General features: G+C 40.1%; 1 protein-coding gene across 1 annotated transcript in view; it reads right to left on the bottom strand.

Annotated features, from left to right (window-relative positions):
• Positions 1 to 22,662, bottom strand: part of sdk1a (sidekick cell adhesion molecule 1a) — a 720,929-nt gene that overhangs the window by 241,410 nt on the left and 456,857 nt on the right. Inside the window, exons 10-11 of the mRNA XM_048609738.1 lie at positions 13,458 to 13,574; positions 11,780 to 11,947 (exon numbers count right to left, since the gene is read on the bottom strand). Coding sequence (XP_048465695.1) covers positions 11,780 to 11,947; positions 13,458 to 13,574 — 285 coding nt within the window. The remainder of the gene's footprint in view (positions 1 to 11,779; positions 11,948 to 13,457; positions 13,575 to 22,662) is intronic.

Genomic DNA, 22,662 nt, shown 5'->3' with positions numbered 1-22,662 from the left:
TCCAGCTCTACACCTTGTTATCTCAGATTCTGCAGCATCGGCAGTTCCCACTATCCCTCAGCTTTCTCTTGTTTTTTCCCCACCCTGCCTCGAAACTAGTTTAAAGCCTCTTGGGTAGTACTAGTGAATCTCTCCATCAGAATACTGGTCTCCCTCCAGTTGAGGTGAAACCCATCCTTTTTGTACAGATCTCTTCTGCCTCATAAGATCCCGATGAGCCAAAAATCTTCATCCTTGCCCCCTGCACCAACTCCTCAGCCACTCATTTATCTGCTCTATATTCCTCGTCCTACATTCACTAGCACATAGCACTGGAAGTAATCCAGAGATTACAATCCTTGAGATCCTACTTTTTAACCTTTTGCCTAACTTCCTATATTCACTTTGCAGATCTTCATCCCTTTCTCTACCTATGTCGGGTACCAATGTGTACGTGACCTCTGGCTGCTCATGCTCCCCTTTGACAATTTGCTGCAGCTGCTCCATGACATCCTTGACCCTGGCACCAGGGGGCAACATACCATTCTGAAATCTCGCTCACGGCTGCAGAACCACCTGTGCCCCTGACTGGAGAATCCCCAGTTAACAACTGCTTGTCTGAACTTTGACAAACCCAACTTAACAGAAGATTCTGCTATGTGCCCACGATCTGGATGCAGCTGCTATTTCCTTCTGAGAGGCTATCCCCCCTCTACAGTATCCAAATTGTTTGAGAGAGATTGCTACAGGAGATTCCTGCACTACACTCCTACCTCTCTTGACGGTCACCAATGTGTGTACCCACCTCTCTAAAGCTACTAGCTAACATACTCTTTTGGGCCAATCAATGCACCTTAATTCACTAAAGCGAGGCCTTATGGAACATTCTGTTGAGCAGTGCTGTGGGGCCACCCTGTATCCAACCCTGTACCTTTAATTCTCCACTGTGCCTTAAATCTGGCTGAGGCTGAAACAAACTATTCACTATCTGGTGTAGTTTGTGACCCTAATATATGAGATACCAACCACATATCCACACCATCACTAAGACCATTTATTTCAACCTCTGTAATGTCATCTGGGGAGTGATGCCAAACAAAAAGACCTTGGGGTGTTTTTTCATACTGCCTTAAAGATAGAGTCACAGGTAGACAGGGTAGTGAAGGCGACGTTTGGTACACTTGCCTTTATTGGTCAGTGGATTGAACATAGGATTTGGGATGTCTTTTGCTGCTGTACAGGCCACTTTTGGAAAACTGCATTCAATTCCAGTCTCCCTGCTATAGGAAAGATGCTGTTAAACTTGAAAGGGTTCAGAGAAGATTTACAAGGATGTTGGCAAGTTGGAGGGTTTGAGTTATAGGGAGAGGGTGAATAGGCTGACACTATTATCACTGGAGCGTTGGAGGCTGAGGGGTGACCTTTATAGAGGTTTATAAAATCACGAGGGGTATGGATAGGGTGAATAGCCGAGATCTTTTTCCCAGGGTAAGGGAGTCCAAAACTAGAGGACATAGGTTTAAGGTGAGTGGGGTAAGATTTAAAAGGGACCTTAGGAGCAACTTTTTCATGCAGAGGGTACTGCATTTATGGAATGAGCTGCCAGAGGAAGTGGTAGAGGCCGGTACAATTAGAACATTTAAAAGGAATCTGGATGAGTATATGAATAAGAAGGGTTTACAGGGATATGGGCCAAATGCTGGCAAATGCGACTAGATTAATTTAGGATATCTGGTTGGCATAGACAAGTTGGACTGAAGGGTCTGATTCCGTGCTGTACAACTCTACGATCTGCTTCAGCTCATCTGCTATTGAAACACTTATCTGCACACTTGTTACCTCTCGGGATTCTGGAACACTGCTGGCTAGGCTTCCATTTCTCAATATCTATAATTTTGAGGTCATCAAGAACTCTACTGCCTGCATCCTAGCTCACGATAAGATTCTTTCACTCATCACTTCATGGTTTAAAAATCCTCATTCTTGTTTTCAAGTCTGTCATGACTTTGTCCACTTGCTACTTCATTATTTTCCTCCAGTGCTATTACCAGCCTAGGCATCAGTGTTCCTCCAGTTCTGTACCCCTGCCTTCAGCTGCCAAGGTCATAAGCTCTGGAATTTACTCATTGAATCTTTTCACCTCTCTGTCACTTTCCTCCATCAAAATGTTCTTTAGAAAAACTACCTGACAAGATTTAGGTCATCTGCACGTCATCATATTTCCTCATGCAGTTCAGTGTCAAATTTTGTTTGATAATACTCCTATGAAATGCATTGGAAAATCTTATTATGTTAACTGCACTACATAGATAAAAGTTAAGACTCAATGCATTATGAGCTGAACTGATGTAAAGGATTGTTACTGATAATGAAACACAATGCAATATATAACAATTTTACAAATGGTTCACTTACTCTACAGTGTGACAATTGTGGATCTTACTTTTTGGTGCCGAATTTTGGTGCTGAAGAGCTGCTGAGGAGGTGTTGAAAGAAATAAGATGGCCCAACTGATAATACTTAACTCGCAGCACTTTTTTTGTGACAATTCCACTGAGGCTAATCAGCTCATATCATGGAGGAGTAGAATTCTTCGTGCATTTGGAACATATACACAGCAGAAGAGTTTAAATGAGAGTAAAATCAGCAATGAGATCAAAAGTAATTACAAATGTTGTTTTTTCTTAATATCTAATCTTTCGGGCAGCATAAATAATGAGACTATCGCTTTAACAGTATTCCTCTGGTGGAAAGCCTGGTATTGTTATTATAGCAGTTAACTGAATAAATATTTAATTGCAAGAGCTCTACTCATCCTTCCTGAACGAAATAAATTATGCATCATTTTGAAGTATAAAGTCAATTTTAGAAAATACGTACAACATTTAATAAAACGAAGTAATGATTTTATTTTATGAAATTAGAGTGGAAAATCTGATTTTCCATAAATTAAAACAAAATTGTTCAAGTAATTTATATAACAAGTTAAAATTATCAGTACTTTCTTAATAAACTAAGGGTCATGAAGTCCAGTTCATGGAGTTCTGTGATAGAATAGTTAGTAACTCAGGAAATTTGATGGCTGGCAGGAGTATTCACAGACATCTTTGACCTCTCCTCACTACGACCTGAAGTCCCCTACCTGCTTCAAGAAGACTACCATCATCCTGGTGCCAAATAAAAATCATGCAGCTTGCCTCAATGATCACCACTCGATGGCTCTGACCTCCATAATTATGAAGCGCTTCAAGAGGTTAGTCAGGCCTTACATCAACACCACCCTACCAAACTGCCTTGATCCTTTGCAATTTGCTTACTGGTGCAACAGGTCCACAGAAGATGCCATCTCTCTGGCCCTACACTCATCCCTGCAACATCTGGATAACAAGGATACCTACATGAGGTTCCTACTTATTGACCACAGTTCCATTTTTGACACGATAATTCAGAACAAATCCATCTCTAAACTCTGAGATCTAGGTCTTGACTCTCCTTTTCACTGTCTCTTTAGCTCAACAATCCTTCCACTCGTCATTTCCCCAACTCTACCAGTATCACCCTTCCGCTCACAGCTCCCTGTCAATGTCTCACTTCCAGGTCTTTGCTCATATCTACATGACATGTTTTCTTGTGGGGAAGTTGCTTTCCATTTAGTACACCTTTTTTTTTAGGAACACATCAGCAGAGGAACACAGGAATTAGGAGTGGCACGAGGCAATTCAGCTCCTTGAGGGTCAATCACAAGGCATTATTTAAAGACTACTTAATAATGGGGGACAGATGAAAGAAGAAATATGCAGACAAACTAGGGAAGATGAGTAAAGAGCCATAGGATAATCACTGGGAATTTCAACGAATATGGAATAATTGAATGGAAGAAGTAGGTAAAAAGTATAAGGGAACTGAGTTCCTACAATGTGTACAGGATTTCCTTCTAACCCAAAATGTAAAAAGCTCAACAACAGGAAATCTTCTCTTGGATCTAGTAATGAGGAATGAACCAGAGCAGATAAAAGAAGTTAAAGTAGGGAATATCAAGGTAATCGTAACCATGAAACATTATACTTCAAGACGATAATAGAAAAGGACATAAATATGATGAAAACTAACTATAACTGATCAGAGAAAAGGTGATTTTGAGATGAAGGTCAATTTGGGAAAAGTAAATGGGAATTCTAATGGCAAACAACAGGTAACATATGAAATATTATTCTTTAGAATTCAGGATAACTATATTCTACTGTAAGGAAAAATCATGCTAAACACAAATGGGATTCCATGGATAAATAAAGACATTAGGAAACGTGTGTTTAGGAAAAAGGCATCACGCATTCAGTACATTGACAGCAGAGGAAAAGACGATAAGAGACAATACAAAGAGATTAGGAGAGTCACCAAAAACCAATTCGAAAGGCAAAGGGGAATGATGAAATTAAATTGTCAAGGAAACCAAACAAATAAGGAAGTTATTTTACAGGTACATCAACAAAAAAAGGAAGGGTTTGATAGAAATAGGACCATTAAGAGTTGACAGGATAATAACACAGGTAACAATAGGGAGGTAGTAGCAATGTTAAATAATTTGCTTTGTTTTGGCATCTACAAGGGAGTTTAAACAGTCTGACATAATATTCAATGATAAGATTAGTAATGAGATAAGTGCTTTTAAAGATAAAAATAGGGTGCATTAAACAAGCAGAATAAACTCAGAGACATAGGTGCCTGATAGATAGATTGCATCCACATATTTTAAAGAATCTATGGAAGAGATAATAGAAGCATTACTGTCATAGAAACAAAGAAGATAGGAACAGGAGGAGGCCATTCAGCCCTTTGAGCCTGCTCCACCTTTCTTAACGATCATGGCTGATCGGCCAACTCACAGCCTAATCCTGCTTTCTCCCCATAACCTTTGATCCCATATGCCCCAAGTGCTATGTCTAGTCGCCTCTTGAATACATTCAATGTTTTGGCATCAACTATTTCCTGTGGTAATGAATTCCACAGGTCACCATTATTTGGGTGGAGAAATGTCTCCTCATCTCCGTCCTAAATTGTCTACCCTGAATCCTCAGACTGTGACCTGGTTCTGGAAACACCCACCACCGGGAGCATCCTTCCTGCACCTACCCTGTCCAGTCCTGTTAGAATTTTATACATCTCTATGAGATTCCCCCTCATTCATCTGAACTCGAGAGAAAACAATCCCAACCTAGTCAATCTCTCCTCTTACATCAGACTTGTCATCCCCAGAATCAGACTGATAAACCTTCGCTGCACTCCCTTGAAAACAAGAGCATCCTTCCTCAGAAAAGGAGACCAAAACTGCACACAATATTCGAGGTGTGGCCCTACCAAGGCCCTGTACAATTGCAACAACACATCCCTGTTCCTGTAGTCAAAACTTCTCGCAATGAAGGCCAATCAAGGCATGCTTACCTTCAGCAACTGATGCACGAGGATGCCTAGGTCCCACTGCACACTCCCCTCTCCCAATTTCAGCCATTCAGGTAGTAATCTGCCTTCCTGTTTTTGCTTCCGAAGTGAATAACTTCACATTTATCCAAATTATACTGCATCTGCCATTGATTTGCCCACTCACCCAATCTGTTGAGATCATGCTGAAGGATCTCTGAATCCTCATCACAGTTCACCCTCCCACCCAACTTGGTATCATCTGCAAATTGTCCACACTTAATAATTTGTTTGAAAAAATAATTCCTATAGTTAAGAGAAGAGACAGACATGTTCAGGTATTATAGACCAGTTAGCTTATGTCACTGGTAGGAAAACTATCAAAATCTTTACTAAAGATGAGAAAAGAACAACATCTAGAAATGCAGAATGTAATAATGAATAATCCACATGAATTTCAGAATGGGAATACTTGCTTGCCGAACATTGTTACCTCCTAAAAAAATTCAGCAAAGAGTAGACAATGATAACGAAGGAATGCAATTTATCTGGATTTTCAAAAGGCCTTTGATAGGTAACCTATAATAGCCTGTGGAACAAGGTAAAGAATGTGGTGTGATGGAACAACTAGTAGAATTCTTGTAGGAAACAGCATAACGAGAAGCCATCAATTTAAGATAGCTCTTTACCTAAAGACTGATGAGAATGAGGGACTCATTATGACAGGGAGTGGTTGATGCAAACTGTACAGATACATCTAAAGGGAAGTTCGAAGAGCAGTTGATAGAGAAGGGACATGGCTGGCATGGTAGATTTAGATGACAGGAGTCTCAATCTGAGCATAAACAGAGACATGGACTGTTTGGGTTGAACGGTTTGCACCATACATCCTAAGCAATCATATGTAAATAGGCTCCTTAATGATATGATAACATCCACTTTCAGGACTCCTTACACAATCTATTCATTTAAAAGATACAGGATCTGCAATCAAATATACTGGGCTGGTTGCTAGGAGATAGAAGTACTGGGCCACGGTTAATTTATATTACACTAGTTTTCAAAAATTTCTAATGAATGAAGTATTGATACAGAGCCAGTTTGCCCATCCAATTGTTGAAAGATACTGTCAGACACCTGGAGAAAGAACAGTGCTACTGATGCAGAAAATGAGGTTTATTAGTATTCATGCCACTAAGAAAATGCTAGTGTCAAGGTTCGGATCAGATAGCTGCCATCTGAGAAAACTGTATTTTCCCTGGAGTTTACTTTATTGTAGCAGGTGTACTACAACAGCAAAATGATAATCCACTTCTTTTAATATAATTTTGAAAGCTATATGATTTACATATAAACAGAAGTCCATCTGACCCAATGAGAGAATACAACAAATGTACATTCTCTCAATTTTCATGATGCGTGAGCATGCTAATTAGTGAGAAGAGTTAGCACTTGATTTTTGTAAAATGACAGTCACAAAATCTCATTATTCTCACATATCTCATTTGAAGCTTGTATATATGCCCATGGCTCTTAAAATAATTTGAGTTTAAAATAATTATATTTATTTTCTAATTAAATGCATTTTAAGGAGTAAGAACAGCTGAACATTTTTACTTCATTACTTTAAAAGTTGACTTGTGTAAATAAATAATTAACAAGGATTTATCAAGGCAAATTTCAATTATTGATGGGTAAATGCTAAGTATAACTGTTTGAATCTCTGTGGAGACATAAACATTTACTTTGCGAAGTTCTAAAATGTCTCAAAACAGTGACTTTGATTCTCTCTCCTCGGATATTGTCAGACTTGCTATGTATGTATCCAGCATTTCTGATTTTATTTCAGAGTTCCAGCATCTGCAGTATTTTATTCTTAATTTTGAGTAAATAAAGTGAAAATAGTTCCAGAAACATGAGTGTATGTAATCAGCAGGCACATATTTAAGATAAAAAAAAAACAAAAGACACAGAGAAGATGAGAATTCTGAAAATGCAATGTGGGTGCCAAAAAGAATGCAGTAGATTCAACAAAAACTTCCAAAAGGAAATTGGCTGTATTTTCAAAAGAAAAAAAAATTGCAGAACTATCAGGAAACAGGAATGTGGACTACTTAGATTGATCTATCAAATAGAGTTAACTCAGACATGGTGGGCCAGAAGTCATTTTTTCTGCGCTGTGTGATTTTACAATCTCAGGTGATGACTGTCAGAAGTCCTGCAGAAATGGCATAGATGCTGTTTTCATCCATTTATGTTGTTTTTCTGAGAGTTTCACTGACCTCCTGGCAGAATTCCAGTGGGAATGCAGTAGAACCTCCATGGAATTTCAGAACCATTATGTTCAACTGTCTTTGATACATCACTATTGCATGTTGGTAAAACCAGTTGCAGGATGAAAACACAAAGACAATAAAAAAATGATGATTATAGGAGGCTGGGGAGTTGGGTAGCACCAAAACAAGCTTTGCTTTTCTTGTAAAATGAAACATAAAGAATCCTTATAATAAAATCCTTTTACTAAAATGGAGTATAAATTATAAATGCAATGAGACAATTCTAAACCTATATAAATCATTTGTTAAGTCAGATTTAGGAGACTTGGTGAAGTCTATTGTATCCCATTTCAGAAGGATCACATGGAAAGAAGACACATCAGTTGGTGCTATCAGAGATGGGATTCTTCAGTTATGAGAAAATAGGATTGGCAGCAGATTGGAAATACTTTCCTTGTGCCAAGAGAAGCAGCTGATCACTTCCTTACTTTTCCAACCCCTCTACAGATTTTAAATCAAATTTAAAGACTCCAATAGTAAATGAACTCAATTCCTTAAGAGAAATTAATTAACAGATGTCCTGTTATATGCTCAGAAAATGTACAGTGTTTAGCCAGTCAGAATACGGTATTTTACCTGGCCAACAATAACTGATTGCACAGAATGCATTACAGGGTCTTCACTTGACCAAAGTAGTTTAGATACCATTAAGAAAATTCATTCGGCAAAAGCTACTGAAGTGAAAATATTAAAAATGCTACAATGAGAGTTCATTTAACTACTGCACTTTCCAACTTTTGGGAGCTCTGAATTTGTTTATTTTGGTTCCTTTTGAGGGAATAGGCCTTGGTCGTGCCTGAACCATTCGTTCTTTGAAGGTAGCCTATTTTCCAATACAACTTTTCCCATCTAGGTTTTCCTCTTTAGTCTATCTGGCCCAGGTTTATTCTTGCCCTATTGAAATTGGTTCATCCCCAATAAATTATTCTTACTCTGGATTGCCTATTATCCTTTTCTATTGTTATCCCAAAACCTTACAATACAATGATCATTATCTCCTAAATGTTTCTCCACTGATTCAATCTACTTGGCCTACCTCTTTTCCAAGAACCATGTCTAATAGTGCAACCTTTCTGTAGGGCTGAACACATACTGCTGCAGAAAATTTTCCTGAACACAATCTATGATTTGAATTTTCCACTGGACAATTCCTCGATGCCTGAAACACCCCTAAGTCTGCGTTTAAGTTGGAGACTTCAGAAGGTTTCAATAAATTCAAATCAAATATTACTCAGGAGAAAGTTTATTAAATACATTTTAACTGCATGATCTTATTCTAAACAGACACCATAGTTATCTCTTGACACTCCCAACTACACTACTCTCTGAAGGAGGGTCACTGGACCTGAAATCCATAGAACCCCTTCAGTGTGGAAACAGGTCCTTTTGCCCAACAAGTCCACACCGACCCTCAGAGCATCCCACCCAGACCCATACCCCAAAACCACCTAATCTACACATCCCTGAACACTATGGACAATTTAGCATGGCGAATCTACCTAGCCCGCACATCTTTGGACTGTGGGAGAAAACCGGAGCACCAGGAGGAACCCCATGCAGACACAAGGAGAATGTGCAAACTCCATACAGACAAATGTTAACTCTGCTTTCTCTTCACAAATGCTGCCAAACCTGCTGAGATTTTCCAGCAATTTCTGATTTTGTTTCTGACTGTGTTAACACCTGGATTGATAACAGGTGACGTCCTTGACTTACTGTAGTAGTACCCTCGATTATTAACAGCCTCTTTTGATTTAACTAAGGAGTACTCCCCTTAGACTTTCCGACATGGCCATTTAGTCGAAGGACATGTTTGCCACATAAACTGCCGACACATCATAGGTGCGACTCTGATTTGGCACAGTGCTGTGCAGCAACAAGTTATGCCCCTTCACTGATGACCGCTTGCAAACATGACAAGCTGCCTGACTTTGTGTCAACACTAAGAGAAAAAGCAAGGCAGTTGTCCACTAAGTTCTCAGTGATGTAAAATGTGCAAAAAAGCTGGGCAAGGCAGGAATGCTGTTAGAACCCAAGTAGGTGCAAAGTGAGTGAACTGTCATTGACTAGTTACTCTCCGACATGTCAGAGAATAACAAGCTGCTTCTCAATGAAGTGGGAATAGGTAATAATGCAACGTGAATGTATGCAAATAGGCCTCAGCACTTGCTTCGCATCTTGCTGTCAAACAAAACCTCGAGAGCAAAACGGAGGTACGTTTTCTCAATGTCAAGTACTTCCTTTCTCTGATCTTGTCATATTTTCCTAACCAACTTGTCACTGATCACACCTTTCAGGGTGTAAGAAAATTCTCCCATGAAAATTAGAATGAGGGCAAAAAGAATTTGTAGTAAAGAAAACCAGGAAAATCTGACAATTCTTTACAATGGAGTTTTAAAAATGCCTCACAAAGAGCAGAAAAATTCTTCTGCTATTGGTCTCCTTTTCCCCTTTCCCAATTCCTACATCAATTATCCTTTCAGTTAAAAACTAAACCATCCTGATAAGGAGTTTCTAAAGGCTTTTAGCAATACAACATTAAGATATACTGCAAAATATCATTTCCTTCTACTTTGAGGTTATGCCGAGTTTGATTTTAACATTTAGTTGACTTTTGTAGTAGCCTTTTTCAAATGAGCTTTACAGAAAAAATGGCCCACCAGCGTTAAGTGGACAGATCAATTTCTGAAAATGTTATGAATGATAATGTAGGTTGCAGATGTAATCATCAATGGCAGTAAATGGGGCAAGCTATTATCCATAATGGTGCAAAAATGGGAATTAACTCAAGATTTAGATTCTAGACTAAAGCTAGTGATATATATTACAAAATGTTCAAACAATGAACAGAAGTGAATGAAGGCGCTAAAAGTTGGCTGCATCTAAATCACTTGCTTTGACAATTTACTGACATGTAGCATGTTAAAAATCTATTAGCAACTACATTTGCTTCCACAGATTTATTCCATTTCACAGGTCCCTGTTGCAAATTAGTCGCGTATCCAAGTCACATCTTCTTTTTACCTTTTTTCAGGCTATTTTTTGTTTCAAGCAATGCTTTTATTTATTTCTAGCATATTTCAAATGCAATTTTAAAATGATTCACTTTGAAAATAAATTAGTTTTACTTTTCTATTTTACCTTGATATTCTTAAAACATAGAAGGATATGAGGGGATGGAGAATGGCCAGACATGGTCTTTATTCTGATTAGACAGAGTGAGGTGCTGTCAGCAGAACAATTTCATTTGCATTCATTTACTGAGATGAAATGTCTCACTTTAACAAGAAATAACAAACTGCTGCCTACAGGTGTGACAGAAAAAACCTTAGGTAAAACAGAAATAGCCTTGGGGGTTGGGGATGCCTCCAGTGGTGGGGCCCCTACCTCAGAACTAGGAGATCCGCGTTCAATTCCCACCTGCTCCAGATGTGTGTAATAACATCTCTGAGCAAGTTGATTAGAAAATATGAAACAAATAATAGCCTTGCGACACACCTTGTGTATGATAAACATTGCATTTTAAATAAATATTACACCTTGTTGCATTGTGTAATGTATCAGCTTGTTACCAGGCAACAGTTGTTGATTACTCCCTTAATAGAAATTATCTAATGATTATAGATCAACATGAAGGATTATCCAGATATTAGTAGGTCAACATGACCTCAGGTACAATATTGAGTGCAGGCTCTGATGGCAGCAGAGACACTACCATTGGCCTCAATTAGTTCACTCTCTTTCAGAGAGAACACTGGTTGTGTTCCCACTCCTGATCGTTATTTAGTTTGCAAAATGAGCATGTGAGGGTAGCGAGTGAGCGCCTGAATTAAGAATGACTCTGCTGTCAGTGTGGCCAAATATCACTATCAAGATTTATTCACAATAGCTACTTGGGGGAAGTGGTGGAGAACTGCCTGAAACCATAGATTTGTGCCCTAGCAAGATATTAATAGAGAAAGATAATCAAGAAAACTCTTGAGATCCTTCAAAAGCAAACAGATGTGTTAGTCCCAATTTCATTTTCACCCTTATTTCAAAATACTTACTCCAAACAGTAAGTTCAGCTGATGCATTCACTGCTCCTTTGGAATTCACTGCAAAACAGGTATATGTTGCTGCATCTTCAACATGGGCTGGTTTTATCAGCAGTCCGCCTGACTCCAAAAGTACAAACCGTGGAATTTGTATTGAACCACTTGCCAATATCTTAGTGCCTGTTACAAAACGAAGCTAGTCAGTAAATGCAGACGTGCTCAGACAACTCTCATCAATATACTTGTACAGCAATGTAGACAATGTACCCATGTGCTATACAAAGAAAGGAAGAAAGAGAGAAAGACTGCAAAGACAGGTGACAACAAGTTGTATTTGATTTGATTTGATTTATTGTTGTCACATGCACCTAAGTACAGTGACAAGTTTTGTTTTGCGAGCAGTGCAGGCAGATCATAACATACAAGGACATACAGATCTTTATTTATGTGGTGCCTTGAAGGTATTAAAACATCCCATTGCACTTCTTAGGAACATTACCAAACAAAATTTGATATCGAGCCATTTAAGTAAATAGGAGAGCAATAATCAAAAACTAGGCTTAACAGTTAGATCTTATGAAGCGTCTTTAAGAATGAAAGAGAGGTAGAGTGATTTTGGGAGGGAACTCCAGAGCTTAAGCCTTATCTGAAAGTATGACCACAATGAACAATTAAAATCAGGGATGTTCAAGTAGCTAGAATTAGATGACCGTGGATATCTTGGAGGATTGTAGGATTGGAAGGCTGGAGGTAAAGAAAATATGGGATGGGATGAGATGAGATGAGAGTCCATGGAGGCAAACAAGCAGGAGAATTTTAGTATTTCACTTACTGGGAGCCAATATACTCAGCGAGCAAAGGTGCAAGAATTGAATGGGATTTCATACAACAAATCACATCACTTCGATGTGCAGTTCTTCTATTTGCATCAATTTTTGTCAAATTTTAACATTCGTAATTGAGGTTTCTTAGTCAATGTGGTTGGAACAATGAGATAAAGCCCTTTTCATGAGAACATTGCATATTTAATTATCCTTCTTATCAATTTTTCAGCTATTCTTCTAAGTGAGAAAGCTGTTGAATAGATGGGGTAACCATCAGGGGTTTCCTGCCCAAAAATGAGATTAGCAACAGTTAGGAGTAAAGTTACCTACCCTGTCCTTTGTAACATGCATGAACTACGTCTTACACGCACTCAAAGTAAAAGGAGTTCAGGAAATTGGGGAAAGAAAAGTAACATTTCTTCATTATACAATAAATGTTTTGACAAAAGTTTCAAATTTTGCTCCATAAAAACTATTGACCAAATCAGAAGAACTATTTGCAAGCCAAATTTCCATAAAGATCTTTTCTTAACTGTTAAAACTTTGACATGTAGGAAAAGAAGAATATTTTTGAGGGAAGAAATGGTGGTCAGGCTGGCACTGATTATACATTTTCATCATTATATTTAGGAAAATGACAAACTTTTGAAAAACAAACTTTCATTACAGGATTGCAGAGTTCAGTAATTTGTTCAAATTTTGAAGCAGACAGTTTGACCACTGGAGATAGAAGGATTTTTCTTGATTGTTGTTGGCAGTGTGCATAGAAAAACAACTTTGACATTGATGTCATCTAATTTATGATCAGTGAAAAGTGAAAGCACATTGCTTTGTTCTTCCCCAAAATAATATTTTACAATAGTTACCTGTTTTCCATGTAATGCGGGGTTTTGGTGCTCCTGAAACTTCACAGTGTAAAAGTGCTGCTGTTCCATCTGTCACTGCAGTGTCTGATGGAGCTCGAATGAAAGATGGTGCGATATCTGAAAAATTTATCACCAAAATGAGATTAATGATATTTTAAGTTTCTACTTTGGGGAGGATAAATGAACTTACATTAGATTAACATGACAGGATTTAATCTTACATCCATTTGCGTTATCTCATTCGCAAACAAACTTTGTTCCTTTCCAAACTGACTGAATGTGGGAGTAATCTGACACATACCACTTGAAATATAAATAAGCCTTCTTGGTTTTCCTAACCTTGAAAAGATCTCATGAGTAAGAGTTCCATGATCATTTTGCACTTACAGTCAGCCAGCCCAGACAGGTAATGCCCATATTGAGGTAGCGCACTCTTAAATCCAGCCCTCAAGGTACAGAGCTACTCAAATTCAAATTGCAAGGCCATCTGCAGTGCCCTAGGCTTCCACCAACGTAAGCCACAGCTTTTCATGCTGCAGTCAATGGTATAGCACAGCACAGGAGTACCAGACCAGACAACAGCACCCTTAAGACAAGCACAAAGTCATTGCATGGAGTAAATAGTTCTGTTTTATACATGCTATTAGAATAAAGTTACCACAGACTTCTTTCTCTGGTGTCTCATTTTCAAATTTTAGACAAGAATACATTGTGATGGGATTCAGCAGAAGGAATCAAAAGTTGGAAATTGCAGAGGAGTGGGAATGTGATCTCAGGAGAATCAGGGTCTGAAGCAGCTGGTCTTGAAAAGCCCATTGAAAACACAGGGGAAATGGATACCTGCCCTTTTTCTCCTCCTCTTGATGTACCACAAAAGGTATAGTGGCAAAGGCCTTGCTGCCATGACAGTGAATTTGTGAAAGATGCAGCAGTTTACTACATGCTTAGAGATGTGTTCCAACCAGAAGTGGAGGGTTTCCCCCTGAATGATCCAAGCAGCATAATCATTTTTTGACGGCCTGCTCCACAATGTTCTGGTCATGGAAAAGTTCTCTGTGAATGACTGGCCACGCACGGGCTATAGCTGTGTCTGATCAAGTAGCACTTGTCACCAAGCAACTAGTCTCTGATTTGTCCATATGGTTGGAAGATGGTAGTTTTAGCTGATCAGCTCAGATGACTGCCTCACTGCTACTGCCACGAGAGCAAATATTCACCAACATGATGCCTTGACTTTGCATTCAGGAAGACTGCAATCCATTACACTTTTTATTATTTCTTTACCTCACACATTACTGTTCCCTTTGGCTTTTGATCATCAAAGCTTTTGACTTTTAATTTGCCCTATTCTTCATCCCATCACTGATCTTCCCTTCTTTCCGCTCCCCCATCCTTTCATGTCACTAAACCTATAAATATTTTTAACTTTTCTCAATTCTGATGAAATCTTACACTATTGAAATGTTAATTCTGTACTTCTCCCAAGGTGCTATACTGCCTGCTGGGTAGTTACAGCATAATCTGTTTTTACTTCACATTTTCGGTATTTGCATTATTTCTCTCTCATATTAACATGATTCTCTGTGCATGGTTGCTACTGACTGAGGCAGCCATTTTATGTACGTAATGTCAAATTCCACTGACTCTTTACATTCTAGTTGCATGCAAGGCATGCTTTTGACAGCACAATTACAACGGTGCTGTGTAGACTGCATTGGAAGTGCATAGAAGTAATTCAGCCAATATTTAAAGATAATGGTTTCCATGATGCTGACATTGTATCACTACATGGTCAATGTTTTCTGCAAGATGTACTGCAGAAATTCCTATGTGCCAAATATGACTACAACCAGCAGGCAGCCTGCCCTCTGATACCCATGGATATCAGTTTTGCTAGGGCTCCTCGATGCCAAACTTGGTCAAACATGGCCTTGATATCAAGGGCTGTTCACTCTCACTTCTGGAATTCAGCTCTTTTGTCCATGCTTGAGCCAAGACTGTAATGAGGTCATGAGCTGATTGGCTCTGGCAGAACCCAAACTGGGCGTCAATGAGCAAGTTATTACTGAGCAGGTGAGGCTTGATTGCACTGTTAAGGACACCTTCCATCACTGTACTGATACGAAAAAGTGGAGTGATGGAATGGTAATTGGCTGGTTTGGATTTGTCCTGCTTGTTTGCAGGACATACCTAAGCAATTTTCCTTTTGTCGGATAGATGTCAACGTTGTAACTGTACTGGAAAAGTTTGGCTTGGGGAATGGCAAGTTCTGGAGTACAAGTCTTCAGCACTACTGTTGGAATGTTGTCAGATGCCCAGGGTCTTTGCAGTATCCAACTGTTTCTTGCTATGACGTGGAGTGAGTTGAATCGGCTGGTCGCTAAAACCTGTTCTTCAAAATTGTCTTCCTAAACCACTGCATCTCATTCAATTTCTTCATGCTTTGCAAAGCTTGCTAACACACACTGCTCAACCATGCCTTCAGTTTTCCAGTGTGCCTATCATTCTACCTTTTACTTGAGAGGTGCAAGATAAATTCAAGCTGTTCCCATAAATTGATTCAGTATTAATTTTTTTCTTGAATTTTTTTGTCATTTCGGATTTTTGCTTTTATCATCCTGCAACTGTTATAACCCAAAACAACAGACACACAAAGCGGAAAATTAATCCTCGTATTTATTTGCAGAAATTTCAGTACACTATGCAGTAAATTAAGAACAAGCAGATGATTGAGTCACAGAGTCATACGGCATGGAAACAGACCCTTCGGTCCAACCAGTCCACACTGACCACATTCCTAAACTAAAGTAGTCCTATTTGCCAACATTTGGCCCATATCCCACAACGATGCCACCCGAAGGTTGCAGGAACAGCACCTCATATTTCGCTTGGGAACCCTGCAGCCCCAATGGTATCAATGTGGACTTCACAAGCTTCAAAATTTCCCCTCCCCCTACCGCATCCCAAAACCAGCCCAGCTTGTCCCCACCTCCCTAACCTGTCCTTCCTCCCACCTATCCCCTCCTCCCACCTCAAGCCCCACCCCCATCTCCTACCTACTAGCCTCATTCTGCCCCCTTGACCTGTCCGTCCTCCCTGGACCGACCTATCCCCTCCCTAACTCCCCACCTACATCCACCTTTACTGGCTCTAACCCCGCCTCTTTGACCTGTCTGTCTCCTCTCCACCTATCTTCTCCTTTGTCCATCTTCTATCCGCCTCCCCCTCTCTCCCTATTTATTTCAGAACCCCCTTCCCCTCTCCCATTTCTGAAGAAGGGTCTAGGCCCGAAACGTCAGCTTTCCTGCTCCTCTGATGCTGCTTAGCCTGCTGTGTTCATCCAGCTCTACACCTTGTTATTTCATGTGATCCAACCTTGTTAACAAGTCTGCCATACAGAACCTTGTTAACAAGTCTACCATACAGAATCTTGTTGAATGCCTTATTAAAGTCCATACAGGCGACTTCCACCACTCTGCCTTCAATCTTCTTTATCACACCTCCAAAAAATTCCATCAAGTTAGTGAGACACAATTTCCTACACACAAAGCCATGCTGATTATCCCTAATGAGTCCTTGCCTTTCCAAATACATGTAAATCCTGTCCCTCGGAATCCCCTCCAACAACTTACCCACCAGTGATGTCAGGCTTACTGGTCTACAGCTGCCTGGCTTTTCCTTACCAATGGCATCATATTAGCCATCCTCCAGTCTTTCAGCATCTCACCCCTCTATCAATGATACAAATATCTCAGCAAGGGGCCCAGCAATCACTTTCCTGGTTTCCCACAAGGTACTGGGATACACCTGATCATATCTTGGGATTTATCTACCTTTATGCATTTTAAGATGTCCAGCACCAACTCCTCAGTACAATGAGATAGTAGGAATTGCAGATGCTGGAGAATCTGAGATAACAAGGTGTAGAGCTGGATGAACACAACAGGCCAAGCAGCATCAGAGATGTTTTGCCCTGCCTTATTTCCCAAGAGAAGGTCAAGTTTTGCTCCTTCTCTAGTAGGTACATCTAATACTGAATAAGAAAATTTTCCCGTACACACTTAACAAATTCCTCTCTATCCAAGCCCTTAACACGACGGCAGACCCAATTTATGTTGAGAAAGTTGAAATCTCCTCACATTACAACCCTACCATTTTTACAGATTTCTGAGATCTTCTTACAAATATGCTTCTCAATTTCCCGCTTACTATTCGGGGGGGCCTATAGTACAATCCCAATAAGGTGATCATCCCCTTCTTATTTCTCAGTTCCACCCAAATAACTTCACCGGACATACTCCCAGGAATACCTTCCTTAAATACAGCCGTAATGTCATCCCTAAACAAAAATACCACTCCCCCTCCTCTCTTGCCCCCTTTTCTATCTTCCCTATAGCATCTATATTCTGAACATGAAGCTGCCAGTCCTGCCTTCCCTGTACCACATTTCTGCAACAGCTACGATATCTCAGTCCCATGTTCTCATCATGCCTTGAGTTCATCTTTCTTACCTATCAGGCCTCTTGCATTGAAATAAATGCAGCTTAATTTATCAACCTTACCTCGTTCTCTACCTTGCTTTTGCCTACCTTGACTATTTGACTTGCTCTTCTTCTCAACTGTACCAGCTTCAAACTTCTTTCTTTTCAACGTTGCAACTGTATCTGTATCCACCACTTTCTCTGGCAGTTCATTCTACACATGAACCACTGAGTAAAAGATGTTGCCTCATGTCTTTTTTAAATTGTTCTCCTCTCATCTTAAAAATATGCCCCCTAGGTTTGAACTCCCCACCCTAGGGAAAAGACCCTTGTCATTAACCTTAGCTATGCACCTCATGATTTTAGTCCAACAGGTTTAATGAAAACATAAGCTTTCAGAGGCTCACTCCTTTTTCAAGTGTTAGTGAGAGGGGTGGTATCAGACACAGTATTGAAAAGTAAAAGATCAAAAGGTCACACCACTGATGTGGCTATATTAAACAAACCTAAGATGCTGTTAAATCTTTAATCAGTTAGAAGGTTTTAATTGATTAATATGTATATGTAAATCCTCAAATTCCTTTGAAGTCACTGTCCTGAGAGAACTAAAGGTTTTGTCAGTGTAAAGAAGAGGTTTTAGATCAGACAATGATGTTAGGTGTGAGGTCTTGTTTAGAATCTGTGTGTGTTTTGGTTTGGAGTCAGATTGGTTTTATTTCTAAAGTAGTAATTTATAAAACGCCGCACTGACTGACTGTCTATGAATTGTGCACTTTTTGAACAAAATAGAATGTACCTGCAGATACAAATTCACCCCATATCTATCTTCTTCACGCTGATAAAACCTTTAGTTCTCTCATAGTAGTGACTTGAAAGAAATTAGGGGATTTACATATACATATTAATGGATTAAAACCTTCTAATTGATAAAGATATAACAGCATCTTAGGTTTGTTTAATACATCCTAATCAGTGGTGTGACCCTTTGATCTTTTATTTATAAACTCTGTGTTTGATACTACCTCGCTCACTAATGCCTGAAAGAGGAGCAAGGTTCCAAACGCTTGTTTCGTGTGATTTCCGACCTTGTCCACCCCAGTCCAACACCGGCACTTCCACATCATGCCTCATGATTTTATAAACCTCAGTAAGGCCATCCCTCAAACTCCTATGCTCCAGTGAAGAGAGTCCCATGTTTTCCAGTCTATTTTTATATCTCAAACCTTCAATTCCCGGCAACATCCTGGTAAATCTTTTCTGAACCCTCTCCAACTTTATAATATCTTTCCTATAACATGGTGACTGGGACAGCACACAGTCCTCCAGAAGAGGTCTTGCCAGCATCCTGTACAACCTCAAGATGACATCCCAATTCCAACACTCAAGATCTGAGCAATGAAGGTAAGCATGCTAAATGCGTTCTTAACCACCTTAGTTTGAATCTTAAGTAGAAATTAATTACGGCATCAAAGCATAATCATGTAAATTTTCCCAAACCATATTATTGTAAAACCTAGTTTTTGATCACCTACACATTACTGTAAGGCAAACTAAAAATACATTTAAAAAAAAAACGAAGAACTGTGAATGCGGGAAATCAGAACCAAAAATAGAACTTGCTGGAAAAACTCAGCAGGTCTGGCAGCATCTATGGAGAGAAAGCAGAGCTAACGTTTCAAGTTCAGTGACCTTCTTCTGAAAAACTTCTTTTGAACTGAAGGGTCACTAGACCTGAAATGTTAACTTTGCGTTGTGTCCACAGATGCTGCCAGATCTGTTGAGTTTTTCTAGGTATTTTTAAATCAACCTGCCCACATATGTTATGGCACACTTCTGGAGCAGGTGAGCTTGAACCCAGGCTTCTTGGCTCAGAAACAAAAGCAGAAATTGCTGCAAAAGCTCAGAACGTCTGGAAACATCTACAGAGAGAAATCAGAGTTAACATTTCAGGTCCAAGTGACCGTTCCTCAGAACTGATGGTACGTAGGAAAAAGTTGGTTTTTATGCAGAAGATAGGGTGGGCGGAGGGGTTAAGGAGTAACCGATAGCTGGAGATAGAGCCCAAAGACAGAGAAGAACTGTTAGACAGACAAAGGAGTGTACAGTGATCAGCTTGGGAGAATGAACAGCTACTAATGGCGACTACAAATAGCTAACAATGGATTGTGTGTAATAGAAGGCCATGTGATAACAAGGCCTGGTGTGGGGGTTGAGTTAAAGACATGGGAGAAGGTGTCTCAAGCCATAAAGTTATTGAATTTGACATTGAGTCCAGAAGGCTACAGAGCTCCCAAGCAGAAAATGAAATGCTGTTCTTCCAGTTTGCGCTGGGCTGTGCTGTGCTGTGCTGGAGTGCTGCGGCAAGCCTGAGACAGAGACGTTGGGCAGGGAACAAGGTGGGACGTTGAAGTGGCAGCGAACTGGAAGTTCAGGGTCTTTTTTGCAGACAGAACGTAGACGCTCTGCGAAGCCGTCACACAGTCTACACTTTGTCTCCTCAATGTAGAGGAGACCACATTGTGAGCAGCGAATGAGGTAGACTAAATTGATTGAGGTGCAGATAAAGCGCTGCTTCATCTGGAAGGTGTGTTTGAGCCCTTGGATACTGCGATTGCAGGGGAAGGTGCCATGGGGCTGTGAGTGGGGAGGTGTTCGGAAATGAAGGAGTAGTGAATCAGGGTGTCCCATAGGAAATGGTCCTTGCAGAAGGCTGACGGGAGGAGAGGAGAATATGTTTAGTGGTGGCATCCTGGTGGAGATAACGGAAATGGCGGCTAATGATCCTCTGGACATAGATGCTGGTAGGATGGTAGGTGAGGAGAAGTGGATGCTATCGCTTTTGAGGGAGTGAGGGCTGAAGTGTGGGAGATGAGTCAGACCCACTGATGGCATTGTGAACCACAGTGGTGGGGAATCCTTGGTTGAGGAAGAAGATGGATATTTCCGAGGTCCCCTTGCCGCAGTTGGCATCATCAGAACAGATGTGACAGAGACAGAGAAACTGGAAGAATGGAATAGAGTCTTTACAGGAAACAGGATGCGATGATGTATAGTCCAGGTAACCGTGGGAATCGGTGGATTTTTATAGTGGATAATGGTGGCCAGTCTATCCCCACAAATGGAAATGGATGTCAAGGAAGGGAAGGGAGGAGTTAGAGATGGACCAGATGAAGGTGATAGTGAGGTGGAAATTGAAAGCATAATTGATAAACTTTTCCAATTCTGGATGAGAGAGTCAAATAGCACTGGTGATATCATTGATATACTGAACAAAGAGTTGTGGGTGGGAGTAGGAATAGGACTGCAACAAGGAATTTTCTAGTACCCCACAGACAGACTGGCATAACTGGGGCTCATGTGCGTACCCATGACCACCCTTTGACCTGAAGGAAGTGAGAGAAGTTAAAAAAATAAGTTATTCAGGGAGAGAACAAGCTCAGCCAGGCAGAGGAGGGTGGAAGTGGATGGGGACAATTCAGGCCTTTGTTCCAAGAAGAGGCAGAGAGCCCTGAGACCATCCTGGTGGAGGATGGCCATGTAAAGGGATTGCACATCCATGGTAATGAAGAGGTGGCTGGAGGTGGCAGCCCACGAACTGGAAATCTTGAAATTGACATTAAGTGCCTGAGGAATCGTGGATGTAAGTGGGAAGGGATTGGACAAGGGGGAGAAAAAAAAATCAAGCTGAGGTAGGAAGATATGAGTTCTGTGGGGCAGAAACAATGGGTATGGTCAGGCAGTCCTGTTTGTGGATTCTGGGAAAGGGGTAGAAGTGAGCTGTGCAGTGTTGGGAGGCTATGAGTTTGGAGGCAGTGGGCAGGAGATCACCAGATGGAATAAAGTTTGTGACCATTGTGGACACAATGGCCTGATGTTCCATAGTGGCGTCATAGCACAGATGGAGATAAGAGGAGGTATATGAGAGCTGGCACTTAGCTTCTGCAATGTTAAGATCAGTCCGCCAGACAACACAGCACCTCTGAGCCACAAAAGACCTAAAACCAAAACTACCTAAATGTCTCTAACCAGCTCCAGCTGTGCTTACCTCCAAGCAAGGGATTAAGATAGCATCAGTGGATTGGAGCATTTTTATGTTTGTATACACAAAAGAAAATGCTATGCATTGGTACATTTATTTCTTGAGACTTAAAGGACTTAACTCCACTATTGATAAACAAATTAACATTCTATTTACAGATGTAATATTGCTCAAATAATGTGGTATGTCGTACTGTTAAGGATTAGTAAGCTTAATATGTTTGGAATACCCCTAGGTTTACAGCACACACTAAAGCAATTAAAATGTATGTTATTTGTGAACATAGGGTTACAGTACTATTATGGCTCAGAACTATGTCTGAATGAGGAATTCTATACAACTGATACATCAGAATTCAAAGGTGTTAACAACTTTTAATATAACTCCATAAATCATGTCTATTAATCCATTAACCCACTAATTCATGATTATAATACTTACTGCAGATTTCCATGTACTAGCCAGCCCCATTCAAACTAATTCAGGGGTTCGCCACCGTATCAGGTTACAACCACTTCAATTGCGGTTACACCCCACTTGAAAGTGCACTCATCAATAACACGCTATGGAAACAACCCCAGTTAAACAAGAGATAGTAGGAACTGCAGATGCTGGAGAATCTGAGATAACAAGGTGTAGAGCTGGATGAACACAGCAGGCCAAGCAGCATCATAGGAGCAGCATG

The sequence above is a fragment of the Rhincodon typus genome, chromosome 21 (genome assembly GCF_021869965.1).
Source record: "Rhincodon typus isolate 14 chromosome 21, sRhiTyp1.1, whole genome shotgun sequence".
NCBI classification, from domain to species: Eukaryota; Metazoa; Chordata; class Chondrichthyes; order Orectolobiformes; family Rhincodontidae; genus Rhincodon; species Rhincodon typus.
This window is presented reverse-complemented; position numbering and strand designations above follow the sequence as displayed.